The 19917-nt window shown below is 39.7% G+C and overlaps 1 protein-coding gene across 4 annotated transcripts in view; it reads right to left on the minus strand.

Annotated features, from left to right (window-relative positions):
* Window positions 1-19917, minus strand: part of EPB41L5 (erythrocyte membrane protein band 4.1 like 5) — a 77805-nt gene that overhangs the window by 22297 nt on the left and 35591 nt on the right. For all 4 annotated transcript variants that reach the window (XM_077320553.1, XM_077320554.1, XM_077320555.1 and 1 more), the window contains exons 10-16: window positions 19590-19678; window positions 17282-17351; window positions 14609-14778; window positions 13065-13171; window positions 12555-12582; window positions 9956-9998; window positions 8479-8597 (exon numbers count right to left, since the gene is read on the minus strand). In XM_077320553.1, the coding sequence (XP_077176668.1) occupies window positions 8479-8597; window positions 9956-9998; window positions 12555-12582; window positions 13065-13171; window positions 14609-14778; window positions 17282-17351; window positions 19590-19678 (626 nt within the window). The remainder of the gene's footprint in view (window positions 1-8478; window positions 8598-9955; window positions 9999-12554; window positions 12583-13064; window positions 13172-14608; window positions 14779-17281; window positions 17352-19589; window positions 19679-19917) is intronic.

The following is a 19917-nucleotide window of genomic DNA, read 5'->3' on the forward strand; positions in this document are numbered from 1 at the left end:
CTTCCTCCCCAACTCCATTGTATTTCTAATCAAGTGGCCAGCAGAATCAGGGTTACCGAAGGGCTTTGCCTAAGTTCTTTGTCTTCACACCTTTGAGTCACTCTAGCCACTCTGCCAGGGGGAACCTTATCTCCCACCCAACTAACTAGTTTCCAGAGGCCTCTGGAACCTTCCTTTTGTGCTCTAATTGTTTCTTTTCTTCAGAGCCATTAATAGCCACCCTGAGCCAGCACCTAAACCCATCAGCACCCATCTTCTATTGTCTCATCCCCAAGACAGCCCACCTTGAGTACATGCAGTTTCAAGCACATCCACCCCTCCAACAGGGTATAAAAATCCATGCCTTGGCAAGCCAAATTGCCACTCTGGAATCCCAGATCCATCGATGTTGCCCTTCACTTCAGTGGTTTGTCATGTCGCCTTGCTCTGCTTCACCACCTCCTTCAGGATTGGTAAGTATTTCTCTCCTTGACCTGCTTTTCCAGACTCTATTCATTCCCTCTTATTTTCCCATCTCTGATAGCTTGTTAGTCTGCCTGATCTGTTTATCTACATGTTTTTATTTTACTTTAAATTAAAGACTGCTTATTATTTTACTCTGTTGTTTACCATCTGTCACATTCCTAAGGGTTCAATTACCTGGTAAACAAAGGCAATTTGATCCTTCACTAAAGTTACCTGACCTGTCACTAGCCATTCGTAACTTACCAAGTGTCTCCTGACATGCATTTCAGATAACAACGTGATGTTCCAGGGCTGAGTTAAAGTAAAATATTCTGTAAATAACAGTGTGGAACAGTCAGCATCAATATTTTATAACAAAGAAGCTACACTACAAGGGCAGCTGAGTCAGTGAGGGGACAATAATGTATTCTTGGAGGGAAAATTTTACCTCAGGATGGGGAAGTGTGAAAGGGGTCCATCAAACCGTGGTAGTACGGTCAGTGCTTTTTCATCTACAAAAGGCCCAACAGCTGGTCAGACCTTGCCACATTTATCTATGTAATGGTAACCTCCAGACGGACTACTGTTCATCTACATAGGGCTACTCTTGAAAACACATAAAAATGCAAGTGATCCAGAATGCAACTGCCAGGTTGCTGACTGGAACATCATGGTCAGTTCATATTACAGAAATCAAATTGGGAGGTTTGTTGAGCTGAGGGGTTAGTGGGGAAGAGGGTAGGGAGTTATAGTATATTTTCACTGCTGTGGATTAATGTGGATTCTATTGTGGGGGTTTTATCTTGTAACCCACCATGAGCCATCCAGTCTGGGAGTGGCGGGCAATAAATCGAATAATACTAAATACTCCAATTCTGCAGGAGCAGCACTTACTACCAATTAGTCTCTGGATCCAATTCAAGTTGTTGGTTTTAATTCTTAAAGCCCTTAATGGTCTTGGACCTTTATACCTATGGGATCGCCTCTCTCATTACAACCCCCTGCACTCCCCTTCAGTCATTGTCTAGGGGCTTCTTGCAGGTGCTTACCCCAGGATAGCTTGGTTAGCTGTCACAAGGGGAAGGGCCTTTTCGGTTATGGCACTTACACTGTGGAATTCACTACACACCCTTAACTTAACCCTTAATCATATTAGTGGTCTCCAAATTAAGAAGAAATTAAGATAACTCCACAAAATATTGCTATGAACAGAAATATCTCACCTAAAACTGCTCTGATGAAGACAATATTCTGAGAAAGGTCACAGCCCTGGTTACATGGTTTTAGAAGTGGATCCAAGATGGTTTTATTTATTTATTTATTTGCAAAACATGCCAGGAGAAATGGGTTCTCTTTTTCAAGTATTTCCAACTGTTTTAAGATATTAGTAATAAGCTCATTTCTATAGGACCAATATAAGTATGTGCCACAGTTGTTTCTCTCTGGAAGAGATTGGGGTAGGCTCACTGAACATTATACGAGGGCTGTTGTGTTTAACCAAATGATCAAAGAAACTGAATAAGTTCCCTTTAGGACCCTGCAGGATATTTGAACAAGTCTCTTTTTCAGAACAGGAGAAGCAGTATCATTGATTATATAACTAGCTATGTCCATTGTAATACTTTGGAAGAGGTAGGATAGGCCATACAAGTGATTTTTAGAGACACAAGTTTTACCCTTCAGAGGCCACCCAACTACACTGCTTCCTAGCAGAATTACATTTAGATCCCTACAAAGATCTAAGGGGGATGATCATGCTCCCAAACAAGGAAGCACCTAAAAAAACAAACAAACAGAATGAGCCTCTCTTCAAATTTCTTGTGCTATGCTGAGCCCACTTTAAGTAAGGAAAAGAAGTGGCACCCATGCACACAATTACCAGGACATTTGCCAAATGAATACAACGAAGTTTGAAAAAAGTAATCATCTCCAACATTTTTCAGCTACATCTAAGCAAGTCTGCATCATCTGACCTTTCCATGGGTATAAACTAGATCTCTACTAGGTACCTTAACATTTCATTTCTCCAGAGGAAGGTGGGAGGCAGATTCTTTATTACTAAATAAAAGGGAAGCAGAACACAGGGCAATTGACTTTGGCTGCAGCAGGTAAAATTCTTCTTTTATTTAAAAAACAGAGCAATTTTCCTTCCATCAAATAGTAAGGTATGACGAAGACGAGGACTACCTGACAGTATTAGTAATGCCAACAGGTATTGTGAAATTCCATTTGATTTCACCACAGACCTAATCCCAGATTTAGCATGTTTGCAACAAAAAAGAAAGATCACACAGTGATACAATACAAACTGAAGTGGTTACACCAGCAGGAACAAAGGAAAGCATACATGCTTTTTTGACTGAAAACTACTGAATATGTTTCGCACTCAAGCAAATCCTCTCCCCAAAAAGTCAACTTCAGATACCGCCTGTTCAGCATTCTTTCAAGTCCATTTGAAAAATAGTTTGTTTTAAAAAAGTGTAACCATTTCACTCCAATCAGGCCCATAATAAAAAGTGCAAAATTACTAAAAAGTAAGACAAATTCATATTCCATTTGCCACCACCTCCGTTGTTAAGATATAAAACCATTACAAGATCAGGTCGAATATAATTCATTGATTGTTTGTACCCATGTTTATTTAACACTTTGGTAACAAAATATTGTTTCTATGGGTCAAATATGCAGTTTTGTAACAAACAAGGACACCATTTAAAACCAGTTTTCAGTAAGAAAAAACTGTAAAAACAGCTCTTTGATATAAGAATACAAGTGGCAAAAGACCTATGTTCAAAGATTAATATCTGTAAGCAGTTACTTCACATTCAGGCGTTTTAGCAGACAAGTTACTTTCTTAGACAACGTCCATTCTCTTGTCCTTCAAGGGTATTAATGTTCCAGTGTCACCCAGAGGATAGTGAGGCTATCTAAAGAAAAAAGTCCTACAGGTCAGTCATGGGGGTCTGGACACCAGAACCCACTGTGTACATTCCTGCATTCTTCACATTGTGTTCACGGACAAAGCCATTGTAGTATCTATCCACAGAGTGGGCCGAGGATGGGGACCACGCGTTCCATGCACTTCCACCACGTTGACAGTCACCACCATCATAGGGCCTGGATTGTCAGGGAATGGGATGGGAGCACAGTTAGTATCTACTTACAAATGAGGGAAAGGATGGAAGGAGGTAGATGAAACTGTATAAGCAGCAAGACTGTACAGCAAGAATGAACTTGTAGAATATTAAGTACAGCACATGGGAGTTTTAAAAGTGCATATCTCAATGAAATACAGGACTGTCATGTTAAACCCTTCCTTGCTGTTGGCAGGCTGTGCTCGGTTCAATTTATAATATCCAATACTTAACTTGAATACTTTGCTTTTTCATATAATGTATCCTCCACCCCCAATAGATGAAATCAGAAATTAACTATGGTACCTATCCATTTCATGTCTTACCACTTTCCTCAGTTCATGCTTTTTACATTTCATGAAAGCAAGCCTAGAAAACTCTCAGACTGAGTTGATTGTATAATAAAAATGGCTGTCTCTCACCCAAGCAATGAGCAAAAGACATAGATTTTAGCAAAGTATTCAATAGGCTCAACAGCATTAAAGGATTTAATTGACTTGGTTAAATGCTTAGGGCTAACAGACTACTAAAAAATTCAGGTCTGGGTCAAATATCAAGATGAAATGTTTACCAGATAGACACTAATATAATTTACTGAAACACAGTTACGTGCATAATTCAAAATTGTGACAATCTTGCCTGTTTGATGCTGTCCACACTCCATTTTAGGAGATCCAGAAATTACTAGATAAATGTGTGGGTTTTATCAGTTTGAAGTAAGAAGGGATGTTTCCCAGATTAACAATTACAGTACTTTTATATTTCAGGTGATTTCCTAATAAATCTACTTTTAATAAATGTGTTTAATCTGTGCTTCTGTGTTCATAATCACTCTCTCTCGCTATACACGTGTGCGTGTGTATGTAGATACACATACATGATTGGCAATCAAATAAATGGTTTTATAAGGGGGACAGAGGCACAAACATATCCCTAGGTTGCTTTAAGGAATGTAGGATGGTTAATTTGGAATAGTTGGAACAGAGCATTACTTTTTTGTATATTTTGAATTTTAACATGATAATTGTCTGAGATTGCAGATGACAGAGCACCAAGTGATACAAACAGCTCACTCATCTGAACATGCTATCCCTACTTTTAGTATAATTTCATTTTATGCTCATTTAACCCTGTTTGAGGATCACTAATAACAATGTTCCTAAACCAGAATCTTGGTATTGTTAGCCATCAGGTTCATCTCTGTTATACTTGATCATACCAGAACCAGGGGTCCTACTTTTAGTCCTACTGCTACACAGTTTTGAAGTGGTAAATAGTTTTTGAGCACCCACCCCATAGTTTATGTTGTATACGTGGTTATGTCCAGGCAGTTAATCATGGCTTATCAGCAGCCTTCTGAGCACTGTGAAAGTGGGGGGAGGGCATCTTACCAAATTAATACCCCTGATGCGGATCCAATATTACATTTTTAAACTAAGGGTCAATACAGAAGATTTGTCTCTATTCTCACATCCCAATAAAATTAAGTACAATAGTCCTAATCATCATACAACATATAAACAGGCAGGATTTTAACTAAAACCAGCATGTTATTTTTAAAAAGTGTTAAGCAACACACCAAGACAAATGTGACAGTAAGAGTAGCCTTTTTTAGAAAAAAACATTTCCAACAAGTTTGTCACTAAAGTTTTGGTTCTTTGCAATATAAATTCAAATATCACATCAGGATGTTCCATTTTTGAGGAGCGGCTTATAACAGCTGCTACTAATACACCTATAACGCTTTACAGCAGAAAGGTAGCTGCCCGTGTGCCATCAAAGTACTCCAGCATCACCCACTTTAATGGAATGCAAACAGGCTTTCCAGAAATCCAGAATTTTCTCACATCCGAGACAAACATGATCCTGTACGTTTAAGAATAATATAAGCGTAGAAGATCACAGCTAGCCATTTTATTCCGAGGTTCAGCAGACCTTCAGGAACATCATCAGAGGTGGAGTGTGATGTCTGCAGGGGAAGGAGGTCATCAACACAAACTGCCACTCCCTCTTCCGCAATCAGGAATGCTGGTCCACCACAGGAACCAAGGGGTGGGATATTAATGCAGTCAACTTTGCAGTTTATATTGCATATTCTTTGTGTGTTTTTCTGTGCTGTGGATTGATTAGGAATGACAAGAAAATACTTTGCCGTTTTGAGGCAGAAGTGCACACCCTTTTGAATATCACTGATTGGTCTGTAACTCAGCACTAAGACTGTTTATGCACTGGGAACTTCACTGCCCCAGCTCCCATGCAGAAGCACAAATCAAGGGAAGATGAGGTGCACCGGGCCAAATGCTTCTCCATGTGGGTGCAGGAAGAGGTGGGGCAATCTTCCATGACTAAAACTCCAGCCTGCAGCCTAGAATGAAACCTGCAGTGTATAAAGGGTCTAACAAACCCATTTTAGATTCAGGTGGGTAGCCATGTTGGTCTAAAGCAGCAGAAAGTCTGAATCCAGTGGCATTTTAGGTCTGAAATGGCATAACTGAAATGCCTTACATCCAGCTGCGTATTTCCATACAGGCAAAGAACCATTCCCAGAAAATATACCTATATTTTACCCACTTAATCTTAACCCACTGCAATTTTTATCCCTTTAGTTCTCTCATGAAAGTTTTCTAAAGAAGGCTTATAAAAAGAGTAGGAGTACGGTCAAGTAAAGGCAGCAGAGTAATTAAGGAAGTGACAGGTTGATGCAGGAAAGCCCCATTCACAGTACCAAGTAGCTTCTCTTCAAGCAGAGACATACATTCCATCAATGCATCCAGCTTAATCTCATTCCAGATTTCACATTCAATGCAGCACACTTCATTGACTCCAAGCTCCAAACAATTCCTTCTTGTTTTTCCTTTATTGCATACACTATAAAGAACATTGCTCTGTGATATAGCAAAATGCACATTTACCCACCATTATCAAGGGCAAGCAGGATCATTTCACATGCTCTCTCTTGTGATCACCCATCCACATCCCTGCTTCTGGTCTTCTGCTGCAGCTAAACTTATATATTTATGCACTAAAATTTCTACGTGCCCATTGTGCAGACAGGCATACTGACATGAGGATTAACAGAGGGCATGATATAGGGTCCAGAAGCTGAGGAGAAAGACCAAGTTCAATGACTAGGAATTTTCATTTAATGCACAAAGAGTTGTTATAAGCTACAACTCTTCTCTTCCGGGATAGAACACTGCAGCTCACAGCTGGAAAAGCTGGGGGTAGATTTCAGGGAGGCAGGACAGGAACCATGGGAACAAACAGGGAGTCATGTATCATTTGACAAGCTGTCTGAGTTTTCCAAGAACTGCTTCCAAAACAACACTGTTTTATGCAGGTTTGAGACAGTACTGTATCACGTACCTATCCTGTAGAAGGTACACACAGCAAGAAGCCAGAACTGGTTGCAGCTTTGCAACAGCTACTCATATGTGACTATATATATATATATATTTAAATTAGTTGCATTAATGTAAGAAGCATCACTTATGAAACAGCCCTAGGAGTTCAAGAGAAAGTGTCAGTACATTTTGGGTCTATTTACACACTTTTCCTTGCCGCTGTAAGGACCAGAACATGGCTATTTTTATAATTAAAGTAAGGGCAACAAGTCTACTTATTTTTCTGTACTCCGTATGATTCTAACATGCAGACCTAGACATCTTATCCACATCCTTCATCATGTTGGAAACAGCATCCATTTGTGGCCAGCCCTTAGCAAAAATTTCAGAGGGCTGTAAGACACACAGAGCTGTTTGGAGCAAGAGTCTAACAGTTCCACACAAAGATGCTACTGACCAGCATGCGCATTGTAATTATGCCAAGCTCATAAAAGATAAGCTGCCATACCAATAAAACAATAAAAAATAAATACCGCCACCTTACAAACACCACCAGCAGGAAAGGAAGAAACCGACTGATCAACCAAGACCTCAGAGAAAAATCTCCCATTTCAGACACTAGAACAAATCATGATCAAAAAAGGAAAGATAAAGTACCCTTTGATTATGTTTCTGATTGTACCAAAAGAAAGTGCAAGCAGAGGTATGCCCTTCAGTATAAATCACCCACTTTTAACAAGTAGACAGACAAATATCATTAACAAAATATACATAAAATAACAATTAAGATGTGATTCACCCTGAGCATCTGGAGAAGGGTGGAATCTAAATGTAAATATGAATAAAATCACAAACAATCCATATTTGCAATGTTATCTTCTCTTAGCTTAGATATATAAAAGGAGACACAGGCTCTGATCATATGTAGACAGATTTTTGAGAGGATGAAAACAGTTGAAGACCTTTAAAAATGTAAGCAGATTAAAGGTCCTCTCTTTAAGGGTACACTGTGCCCTTAGAACTTAAAAATCAATACTCTTGAGAGAGAATAGGGATAGAAATGGGGAACTATGCTCTTATCTTGAAGGACAGCCAGAGCTTGAGCCAACAGGAGAAATTAATTTAAATGAAACTCTTATCTACAACCATTTCCATTTCTATGCCAATACCTCCCGATCACTATAGAGATGTAGGCAGTTGAGCAGCTGAAATTTTATAATTGTGTGTATGGGCCTGAAATACCCCCAAGTAAGGCTATTCAGTGCCCTTTGTGCTAAGCACACTGTTGTGAGCATGACCATAGCTGAACAGGTTGGATAGAGAAATCTTCCATCCCAAGCAAGCCAGAATGATACCCCAAATAAGGAGGTGCTACAGAAACAGGTTTGCCCCAGTGAATTCAAATGACACAGTGACCGAGTAACCCCATTCAGCTCAGATCACTTTTCTGCTCAAACACCAACAACCCCAACTTTATTCTTTTTAGATTAGATAAATATGATTAGTATGTCTGGGAAATTGTAAGAGCATCCTCATTCTGAGACAGAGTTACGCACCATTTGTTGTCTTGCTGGCTGGTCCCAGGAGGACACCTTGAAAGAGTTTCTATTTCCACTAAGGCTGGGCTAGAAGAAACTGCTGTCACAGAGGGCAAGGCTGGCAATGCATTCCAGTTCTTGAAAAACAAAACATGATGGCCAACGTATTTTAGCTACCAATATGTTATTGTATTGTATAGACAAAACAGTTCACTTTTCTCACGTGGCTAGATTCTAACAGCGAGCACACCACTGCATACCAAAAAGTACCCAAGACCTCCACACCACATGATCTCATACAACAGTGATGGCCACAGACACAGGGGACTATACAGGTTCAATGAGGTTAGGACTAACAGAGGCTACTAGCCATGAGGATTAAAGGGAAACTCCAGAGGCAATAAACCACTGAATAACAGTGTCAGGAAGCAAAATAAAGGCAAGGCCCTGGCCTTCTAGGACATTTGCTTAGCCACTGTATGATATAGCATGCTAGACTGGTCTGATCCAGCAGAGCCCTTCTTGTGTATGTTTTTAACAGCATGCAGCTGTTGGGTGGAAGGGCCCAAAAGTAGTGCTGTCTCTAGTATACACAATCCTGGATTCAGGGAAATCCGGGAAGAGTTTTCTACTAGTCTATGAAGTTTCACTGGCTTAAGAGCTCACGGACCTAACTTTGCTGTTTGAAAAGCCGGTTAGTACAGTGGTCAAGAATTGTTTCTATCAGCTGTATCTGGTTTGCTAGCTTTCTCCTTTCTTGGATTCAGGTGACCTGGCTTTTCTGATCAATGCTTTTCTAACTTCATGGTTGGATTACTACAACATGACCTCCATTGGGCTGCCCTTGAAGATAACCAAGAAGTTGCAGTTAGTCCATAGTGCAACAGCCCGATTATTGTCAGGGGTACCCAATGAGAACACGTGTTGCTCGTTTTAAAAACAGCTACACTGGCTGCCAGTTTGTTTTCAAGTTCAATTCAAGGTGCTGGTTATGACCTCTAAACCTTTAACAGACTAGGGTCACATATCTGAACCGTATGAGAGGAGCCAGTCCTTCATATTCCTAGGTGCCAAGTCTGAATGTTCCCCCACTTAGGGTGGCCTGTCTGGCATCAACAAGAGCCCAGGTCATTTTCCTTGCAGTCCCCCCTCTATGGAACAAAGGGCTCCTGAAGTGATGAGGAAAGCCCTCTCCCTGGAGAACTTTAGGAGCGTCTGCAAGGTCTCGTTTGTTTGCCAAGGCCTTTTTATAGAATAATAAACAGCAAGTATCTTTGGTGAAGGAGTTTCTTGGGTTTTTATTTTATTTTGTAACGCTTTAATTATTACTGGTAAGCCACCTTGGGCCAAGAAGAAAGATGGGGAATAAAATTTTTAATAAATAAGACGAACTTAGCAAGTTGTCATTTTTCCTACTTAGTAGTTGGACCTTTTCAAAATTCTAAGGCTATTAAGTCATTAGAAGAATTTTAAGTAAACAGAATAGTAGACTTACTTGTTGTGACCCATTATTTTGGCTTGAAGCATTATTTGGAAGGCTGAAAGAAAAATCCAATAATTTCAACTTAATTTCCCAAAGACCAAATGGCTAAATTATGGATTTATCCAGTCTCAGAAGCAGAACAGCAAATGAAAAGATTGATCTAAACATTCTGTCAACTCTAGTTTTCAGACTGGAGCCATTATTTAGTTTGAGATTTAAATCCCACCATTTGGCTCCAATACCTGTTGATGATACCAACTTCCTAAACACTGAGTTAGATGGGCTTTTCTCTAAATCATCAATTTACATCAATTTACATGAAGCTTAAAGTCAAACTATGGTTAAAATTCTACAAATCTTATGAAGTAATGCAAAACAATCTTGCATGTATTAGCAGACCGGACACTGAACATGAGTCAGCAGTTGGGTACCACAACTGAAAAAAGATGTAGAAAAACTGGAGCATGTCCAGAGGAGGGCTACGAAGATGGTGAGGGGTTTGAAGACCAAGTTGTACAAGGAAAGGTTGAAGGAGCTTGGTCTGTTTAGCCTGGAGAGAAGATGACTAAGAAGTGATATGACAACCATTTTCAAATACTTGAAGGGCTGTCATATAAAAGTTGAAGCAGAGTTGTTTTCTGTTGCCTAAGGGTCAGACCAGAACCAATGGGTTAAAATTAATTCAAAAGAATTTTCGGCTAAACATCCAGAAGAAATTCCTGACAGAGTGGTTCCTCAGTAGAACAGGCTTCCTTGGGCAGGCGGGGGGGAGGGGGTCTCCTTCCCAGGAAGTTTTAAAGCAGAGGCTAGATAGTCATCTTACAGAAATACTGATTTTATGCACATAGGCAGATTGTGAGCGGGTGGGCAGGAAGGAATGTGCCAGTGTTTGTCTCTTGTGGCCCTTCCTTGCATACCCAGGGAACTGCTGATCACCACTGTGGGATTGTAGATGAATTCCCTCCAGGCCAGCCTGGATTCTGGAAAAAAAAATTTTTTTGCAGGGGGGGGCAGATCATTTGGGCATGAAACTGAGGTCACTGTGGGTGGGTAGGCAGTTGTGAGTTCCTGCACTGCACAAGGGGTTGGACTAGACCCTGGAGATCCCTCCCAACTCTATGATTCTACGAAAGGCAGAAGGGTAAAAGTCTGTCTGAAAGGGGGCAAAATTGAAAACATGAGAGGATATAATATGCCATTGACAATTCAAAAGGTTTTTTTCTCTTATAAACGCTAGATGTAGAACAGATTATTTGTCTTAACTCTATGGGCATCCAAAAGAGCTTGAAAATCCACCTAAAACTAGGATAGGTTATTTGGCTCTCTTATGAATTTCCCCATACAGGAAGGCTCAGACGGGTACTAAGAATACTTCTCTCCGCAGAAGCACATTTCTCCCTGCTGAGCTAATGCTTTGGACTGAAGCAGTATGTATTTTTCATGATCAATTTTAATTACGAATGTTAATTAACATACACAATCAAACACAATGCTACTAGCTCTTGGGTGAACATTTTACAATATTCTCAGTAAACGATCAGTGAAAGAAGGGCTACAGATTCCCTTCAGGCTACTTGTTTTTACTAGACAAGGGAAATCAGTACAAACACTATAAACTTTAGGAAAACTGTGAAGCAAGGTTATTTACAATAATAATAAGGAATAAGTCTTGGGTTGGATCTTATGACTTCCTTCTTCCCATAGAGAATCTGCTCCATCAGAAAAGTCATTCTCCATCTGAAGAAGTACTTCTCTGCTGAAAGAAGCCTGACAGAAGAATCCCGACAATACATCCTTCTAAATCCACTAAAGCAAATGGGCTTACTCAGCTTGGTATTGTGGTTCTAAGGCCTTATTTCTGCAAATATGGACACTCAAAGATCAGTGAATGGAAACATGAAACCTTCTTCAAGAACCAGCTTGGACGACAATATAAACTTAATATCCCAGAGAACAGACCTCTTCTTGCTAGAAAGCATATACAAATGTTAACTCTTTAGCTCAACGCCCCCTCTACACACACACATTAATTCAGCACCTCTGAGAATATTCTTTACTACAAATGTATTTACTTTCTCATTCACTATGAAGAGAAGTTGAGGCGGAAAGATGTAAAAATTGGACAAGCTTGAATATTCTTTGCACCTAATTTTTGAGTAACGTGGTAGTTTTTACTACAGTGATTGAGTCAAAGGAGGAAGACAATATCAGAAGCATTTTATGACAGAAGACTGCAGGTTGTGGCATTGCTTTTGCCTGTCCCATTATGTGTTTGACCAATTAAAAGTCTTCCCACAAGTTTCAAGCATGCTCTTTTTAACTACACAAAACCTCAGTTTCAGAACAATCACCTAGCATCTTAGTCTTCTTCTTTTTACTTAAATTTTCTCATACAAACCTGTAGCTTTCTAAGAATGACAAGTCCACATGGACAGTAAATTCATGGAAGCTCCATAAGCAATGACAATACAGTATTTAATATCCTCTACCCAAAGAGCTTTCCTGATAATCCTATGTGGATGACTAGATGAGGTCAATATATTCCGAAATAAGTGAGTCAAGAAATATTCATGGATGGAAGAAGCATTACTTTAGATGGAGCTAGTCTTACCTGGTTTCTTCAGGTTTAGTAAGACTGGCTGTAAAAAAAAAATCAGTTACACAATATTAAGAATTTTGGATTAAATGGTTAGAACATGCTACCACAAAACACACTTTAGAAATGGGGGGGGGGAGCATAGGAAGGGACCACATAGGGATTCCATGCTATGCAACTGTTCAGCTTCCACAAATATTGCCTCTAATTAGAATGGATAAGGAAAGTAACCAAAGGAAAACCATATAGTCTCCCTTTGTACAATATTGTAATTCTTAGCATTGGCCAGAATCCAATCACTCTGTGAGTTCATGAAGGCTTCAGACTTGTTTCACCTCAACTATCAACCCTCTGCTTTTGGAACACCCTTTGGCATTAAAGGAGATTTGGGATATGACATGGGAGCTGGATGTTAAAAGAGGAGAAATGCAAAATGTCACTGAGCTGGTGTGATCTCAAGAAAATCTCCAGATCCTGGACACTCTACAAGCACAGAAGAATTGTTAAATGGTAACGAGAAGTCACCTCTCATTTGTAGTGCTCTCCTTGAATATCGTTTGCTTGGCCTTCTTTCAAAAGATGCTGATCTTCTGGCTTTGTTGGTCTTTGTCGTCTGGTACTCCGTTTTCCCGCTAGATTGAAGGAAGGAACACAGCAAAGAAATGAGATAAACTTTGATGATCACCATGTATCTGGGACCATATTACTCTGCTAGTGCTTCTAACTGCTTGGCTCTTGTCAGGGCATTGCTATTATGCTAAAGCAACTCATTTACTTACAAGACTTTATCATCAACAGACAGACAGGCAATATTTGCACATGCTTAGTCATGCATAACTTATTCGACTTACAAGATCCACATTTTCAAATGATCCCATGGACATTTGTTGAAGCACCAATGGAAAGAGCTAGCAGAGGGAAATTCAAGGAGGAGGGAGATGTAGCAGGAGCCATCCCAAGACCAGCAGGGGCCACAGCAGCTGACAGTTCCACACTCCTCCAGCTGGGGCTGGCTCCTGTTCTGTTACTCACAGCCCACTTTAACAAACTGCAAGTTACAGGAGCCAGTGCAGGATCGGCTGAGTCCACGGGAGTTCCAAGCTTTCCGTTGCCTCAGTTCAGTGGGGGCTGGCTCCTGTTGCAGCAGCAGAGCCTGAGGGGAAAGATCTCTCCACAAGCTCAGCTGCTTGGTGGGGTTTGCTAGGTGGCCAACTTTAACATGGGCCATCCAACAGATCCCAACTTGAGCACACAGGGAGAGCTCTCTCCAGAGGATTGGCTGTTTGGTTGGACCGCACAGGGTTGGTTTCTTGTTGGTTTAGAGCTCAAGCTGAGCTATGGCACAGCTGTTTTTAGCAGCTTTGCCGTCACTTTTTTTTTCCTCCAAGTTTTTCAGCTTAGGTATATTGGAGACACACACACGGGGTTTCTGGAAAATACCCGCTCCAAGTACTGTATTGGTATTTCAATCTGGCTTTTTTTGGGAATACTGATACCCGATCCAATATGCTTGAATCAAAGATACTGGTCGGTGTGTGTGGGTGTTTGTGTGCACACCCCTAGTAGGATTCACACCAAGGAATACTTTATAATGCATCTAACAGATACTTTGTGCACTTAATCAAGGCTGGTTCAGAGTTTTCATTGACCTATTATTATAACACAATCTCTTACAATAGTGAATGAAAGATACATATGCAGGGGGGAAGAGGATCGAGACTAGAAAGACCTGAACCTAAGGTGCTGTAACTGTCCTGCCATTTGAATTACATACAGATAAAATCAAAAGCTACCCATAAATGTTCAGGTCTTTTCTCTAGGATAACGAAATAGAGAAACTTATTCTTGAAAGCCATGAGGTAGCCTACAAGGAGTTCAATAAGTCTGAACAAAGCAGAAGGCCAAGAACTGGGGTGCTATTTCCCTTATTTACAGATTATTATGACCAGCTTAACCATCACTTTAAACTCCTTTTTGTCATGGCCTAAAGAATCTGAAGCGACAGTCATGACTATACGTTTAGAAACAGGTCAGGCAAGGAGACCTGGAATAAAAGAAAGACCGCTGACCTGTATCTGAACCGCGACCCCAGTCGAATGAAGCTTGATCGACTGGAACCTTTTTGGACGGGTCCACGAAGGCGGAAGAAGGCATGATGCTCAACTGCACACTTCCACAAGTGTTTGCAAGCTTTTGGGTGATCCAGCCTAAAAACAAAAGTATGCTCCTGCTCTTTGCCCTTGAAAGACAATAAAGGAACATTATGACATAAAAGAGACATGAATACTGATTTCACAGCTCCAGACAAAAACTACATTCATTCTCAGAGGAGAAAGATTTCCTCTCTAACATGTGCTAGCCACAGCCAAGGAGATAAGATCTACCAGTCCTGTTACTGTGTTCAGTATTTAATATTTACATCTTTAAGACCTACATTTCTTCCTGTTTCCTTGGCATGCAATAAACCAGAGATAAAACAGAAACTGTAGGTGACTGTTCAGATTCTTGTTAATGATGAAGATGAGCAAACTGCACTTTAATTACAATGCTTGCTAATCAACAGGAAAGAAAAAGCTATACAGGTTCAAAAAACAAAAGTCAAGGCACATCTTTGACCATATGCACTACTCTGCTAGTCCGATCTAGATCTGCCTTTCTTTTATATAACAAAAAATTGATCTATATTACTTAAAACTTTTCCATACTAATGATTTAACAGACTTATGTAAGAGAAAGAGCAATCTTGGAGGACACATTTCAATGCTTTCTATTACTCTGTTACAGTGCATGCATCTTTACAAAGTTACTTAGGTTAGATGTTTATAATAAAAAACACAGTAATTAAACATGGACAGAAAGTAATCTGTATGTGTACATGTATGTCAGAGACAGAGTATGTTTTAGTTAATAATTCAGCATTATCAAGAGATTCTAGTGATATTTCAATGGCTAGTGTACATGAATGGAAAAGGAGAGGCTGTTTCTAGTTCCAATGTATTCTGGAAACAAAATTTCACCTTTTAAAAGAAACGCTAAATAAACTTGGAAAAGAAAGTTAATTTCATGACTGCTTCAATTTCACTCCAGAATAGGCTTTCTCAACAGGGATTTCATGAAACCCTGGGATTTCTCAATGGCCCCAGAAGGGTTTCCCTGATCGGGTGGGAGTTTTTACCTATTTTTATATTTTAATTAAAAACATCACAATATGATCATATATGGCTATATCAGCCCCATCCAGCCCCTCACAAAATGGCCAATGATGGGCCTGAAGGGAATGGAAAGGGGAAGGGTCTCAGTCATAAAAATCCTTGCTGGCTGAGGCTCAAAAACAAAGAAACAAAATGAAGCCCCTCTGTACAATGTTATAGCTCTTATCTGACTATTAAGGTATATTATATGAAAACTGATGATAATACAGGATACTTTTTTCAATAATTAGATAAAAGTTTCAAGAAACATTCAAGAGATTTATGATCTTACTGTAAACTGCCACGAGCTGGCAGGTGACAGGAGTGGCGGTCAAGCAGTGTGTGCATATATGTATATGTGTATGTCTGTGTGTGTGTGTATACACACACACATAGTCTTCTTACTGGACTAATAATTAGTTCTCCCAGGGTTCCGGTAAAAATAATGTATTTTAAGCACTCCATCACTACGAACATGACAACTCTCATTCTCCTTTTTCAGAACAATTTCCCAAGTTCCTACAGTTAACATATCAAAATTGTAATCCATAAAGCAATCATGATAAAGATTATAGCATGCAGAAATTAAAAGAAAAATCTTAGCCATTTAGGAATAGAAGGTCCCTTCGTAACATGTTCCATTTGCTTTGAGCACTAGAAAGAGATACTGACCCACCAAACTATTGCATGACTGAATAAATGCTAGGGCTAATCTAAAGATAAACTTCTTAGCAGGTGGGACCTTAAGATTACCTTCTGGCAGACAGCTTTGAAACAAAGAGGGAGCAGGGAATTATATTCAGCCAATCAAGTAAACATTTGCTTGACTATTTGAATGTGTGGTTAAATTTCTCCACTGAAATCAGTGCTTAACTATGGCTACATTGTATCACAGATGCATCTATTTAGTTCCCCAACTCTGTCCATCTCTGGGATTTAGGGAAATAATTCTTGACAATATATATATGTATGATAATTATTTCAAAAGCTGGAAAAAACATGTTTAAAAATGAGCTGATACAGACTTAATCTCCCTATTAGCCGGTCTGAACAGGAAGTTTTAAGCTTCACAAACACATGGATTTGGGAAAGACTCTAAGGAAGATGTTTCATAATTGTGGGGAAGCCACTACAATGCTGTAGAAAGAAATCAAATAGGTATAAAGCACATTCCATACTGATTACAAGATGGTGTAATATTTTCTTAGAAACATTAGAGCCCAAACTTCTGAAGGCTTTCAAGGTATGCCTAAACATCCTAATAACAGTGTGTGTTTAGGCATGTCCACATAGGCACCTCTGGGGATACATACACTTTTCACATTGCACCACAAACAACTTTTCTTATTGCTTAAATGGTGTTTTTTTCAATTAAGAATCCATTTAGACAAACAGACACTTTTGGCATGATTAAACCTTCTGGAATACATTTAAAGATGCATATGATTACAGAAGTAACTTCTTCCATCTACAGGACACCTTAGAATGCAATTCAGGGACAGCAATTTTTCTTTCTAAAACATGGTAAAACAGGGAGGTCTTTTCTTCTACCTGTTCATCATCTTCAACCACCACCAATGTCAATTTATTCTTTTTGAAGTCCAACCTGGTTATCTTTGGCCTGTGCAGTTGGAAGAAAAATACAGAATCAGTCATACATGTGTACTTTACTGTAAATGGTACTTTCTATATGCTGCTTATGTATTAAATAGAAGTGTGCAAAAAGCCCCAACCAGGTATTTTTCGGGTTTAGGTATAATGAACCCAAAAACAGAGAACAGCAGATGAAGAGGCCTTAATTCAACTGAATAGGCAAACAAAAAAATCACTGGATTGGATTTCAGGCTCCCACTTGCCTGTTCTCCTAAAATGGATCCCAGTAAAAGTATGGTATTCAGATCTGATAAATATTAAGGAATGTAGAATTATTTTGGCTCCACGAGTCCTAGGCATTTATAAAAGGAACAAATGCCTTTAAATGCCTCAGAATCAAAGTAGTAGTAGTAGTAGCTTGGCGGAGATGAAAAAATGCTAGTTGTGCTACTCTCATGACTTGAGCCTTCATATTGAGGGCATCAAAGATCACACCCAGGTTTCTGACTGTGCAGTTGTAAGTTGCATGTCATCTAGCTGGGGAAGACATGCTTCCTGATTTGGCCCCTTCCTTCCTAGCCGCAGAACCTCCATCTTTGAAGGGTGAGAGGGCGCATAAAGGTGTTTTAAAAAGACAAGGAGAGAATCACATTTTGTGGAATCCCACAATGGAGTTGGTGTCGGTGTGATCGATTCTTCCCTTTGTTCTCAGTCATGAAGAAAGGAGACAAACTACTAGAAGGCTGTCCCTCAAATCCCTGCATCGGTAAGCAAGTAGCTAATGATCTACCATGTCAAACGCTGCTGTGAGATAGAGTAAAACAAACAGCACTGACTCGTCTAGGTCCAGCTGTTTCTGGGGATCCATCAAGGCAACCAGAACCAACTCCACCCCATGGGCTGGTTGGAAGCCGGATCGGAATGGATCCAAGGCCGATATTTCATTGAGGAATGCTAGAAGGTAGTCCATGGCATCCCGTTCAATCACCCTCCCCAGGAATGTGAGATGTGAAACAGGGTGGTAGCTAGTTGGGTCCAGCAGGTCCAGCAATGATTTTTTCAGCAGAAGACAAACAATCGCCTCCTTCAACCCATCTGGGAAGGTCCCCCTGTACATGCACAGATTCACTTTTTCCTGAAGCAGTCCTCCTCTTCTCATTTCTCTTTTTTAAGAGCCATGAGGAGCAGGAGTCTAGAGGATAAATGTTAGGCCTCACTGAATCTAGCAGCCTGGCTAACACTGTCTGTGCAAGATCTGTCTATGTCAGTCTGCGCAAGATGTATAATACAAAGGTTTTCTCCACTTCAAGCCACAAGGTCGTGGCTTGAAGTGAATTCTGAATCTGAGGCGTTTAAAGGAATTTCAGCTTCTTTAAGTGCCTTCTCCACTCCAAGCTGCAAATTCATGGCTTAGAAAGAACTCTGAGTCCAAGGCATTTAATGGGACTGAGATCCCTTTAAATGCCTCCTTCATTCCACACTGTGAAGTTACTGCTTGGAATGAACAAGTCCAAGGCATCTAAAGGAATCTTGGCCTCCTTAAATGCCTTAACTCTAGCCACCCAGAAGTCCCAAAAAGTCCTGAATATTTTTGGATTTTGGGGGGCTCAGGCATTTCAATAACTGGAAATAGCAAAATTAAATGAATAAATCCATCTGAATTAATACCCAGAAAATAACAATAAGGTATTTTCCAGTCTCAGACTAGCAGAATGCACACCCCTAGTATTAAGATACCACACATTATCTTGTGATGCAAGTTAAAAATATATAAATACTACAAGTTAACTAATAGGACCTTTTGAAACACAGAGACAGATGGATCAGTAGTTTCAACATAAGGACAGCCAATTTAATTTTTGTGTTTGTCGTTGTTTGCTCTTGATTCAACTATATCGCTTTCCTAGATGTTTCTAGGGAACTAAAGAATATTTCAGCAATATACTGTAATTTTTACTAGTATAATTTTTATTAGTATAGTTTTAAGCAGGAGGCACGTACCTCATATTAATTCCAATATAATACAAATGATCATACTCAAATAAAGCCCTCTAACACAACAGTCACAAACTTTGCAAAAAAAAGCCAAACAGATATGTTCTAAGAACTCTGCTTTGCCTTCCACTAAGGAAAGTGCTGCTGGTGGAGGAGGCATGTATCAGAGATTGCCATCATTGAATAATATTTGTCTGGATTTCAAATGGTTTAAACTTTCTTATAAAGAGCTAGATTAACCTCTAAAGGAATTATGAATGATCCAACTTACCAGAAGAACAAGCCAATCTTGGTTTCTCCTTCAAACACAAGAACTCCTGTGGGTGTTAGTCCAAGGCTATAATCATTACCATCTCTTGCCTAATTGACAGCAATTAACATATTAAGTCAGAATATTTCCACAGGTGCGAATGCATGCTGGTACACTTTACCTTTGGTTTAAATATACTTTCATTTATTGTTAAGACTGAGCATTTAATCTTGCTATAGCATTGTAAGTATCTCAATCTTACAAGCCCTACTGTGCATGTATTCTAATCTTGCCACAGTATCATTAACTATCTCAAACTCTGCTAACTTTGCATATATTCTGCTCTAGT

The sequence above is a fragment of the Paroedura picta genome, chromosome 2 (assembly GCF_049243985.1).
Source record: "Paroedura picta isolate Pp20150507F chromosome 2, Ppicta_v3.0, whole genome shotgun sequence".
Taxonomy (NCBI): Eukaryota; Metazoa; Chordata; class Lepidosauria; order Squamata; family Gekkonidae; genus Paroedura; species Paroedura picta.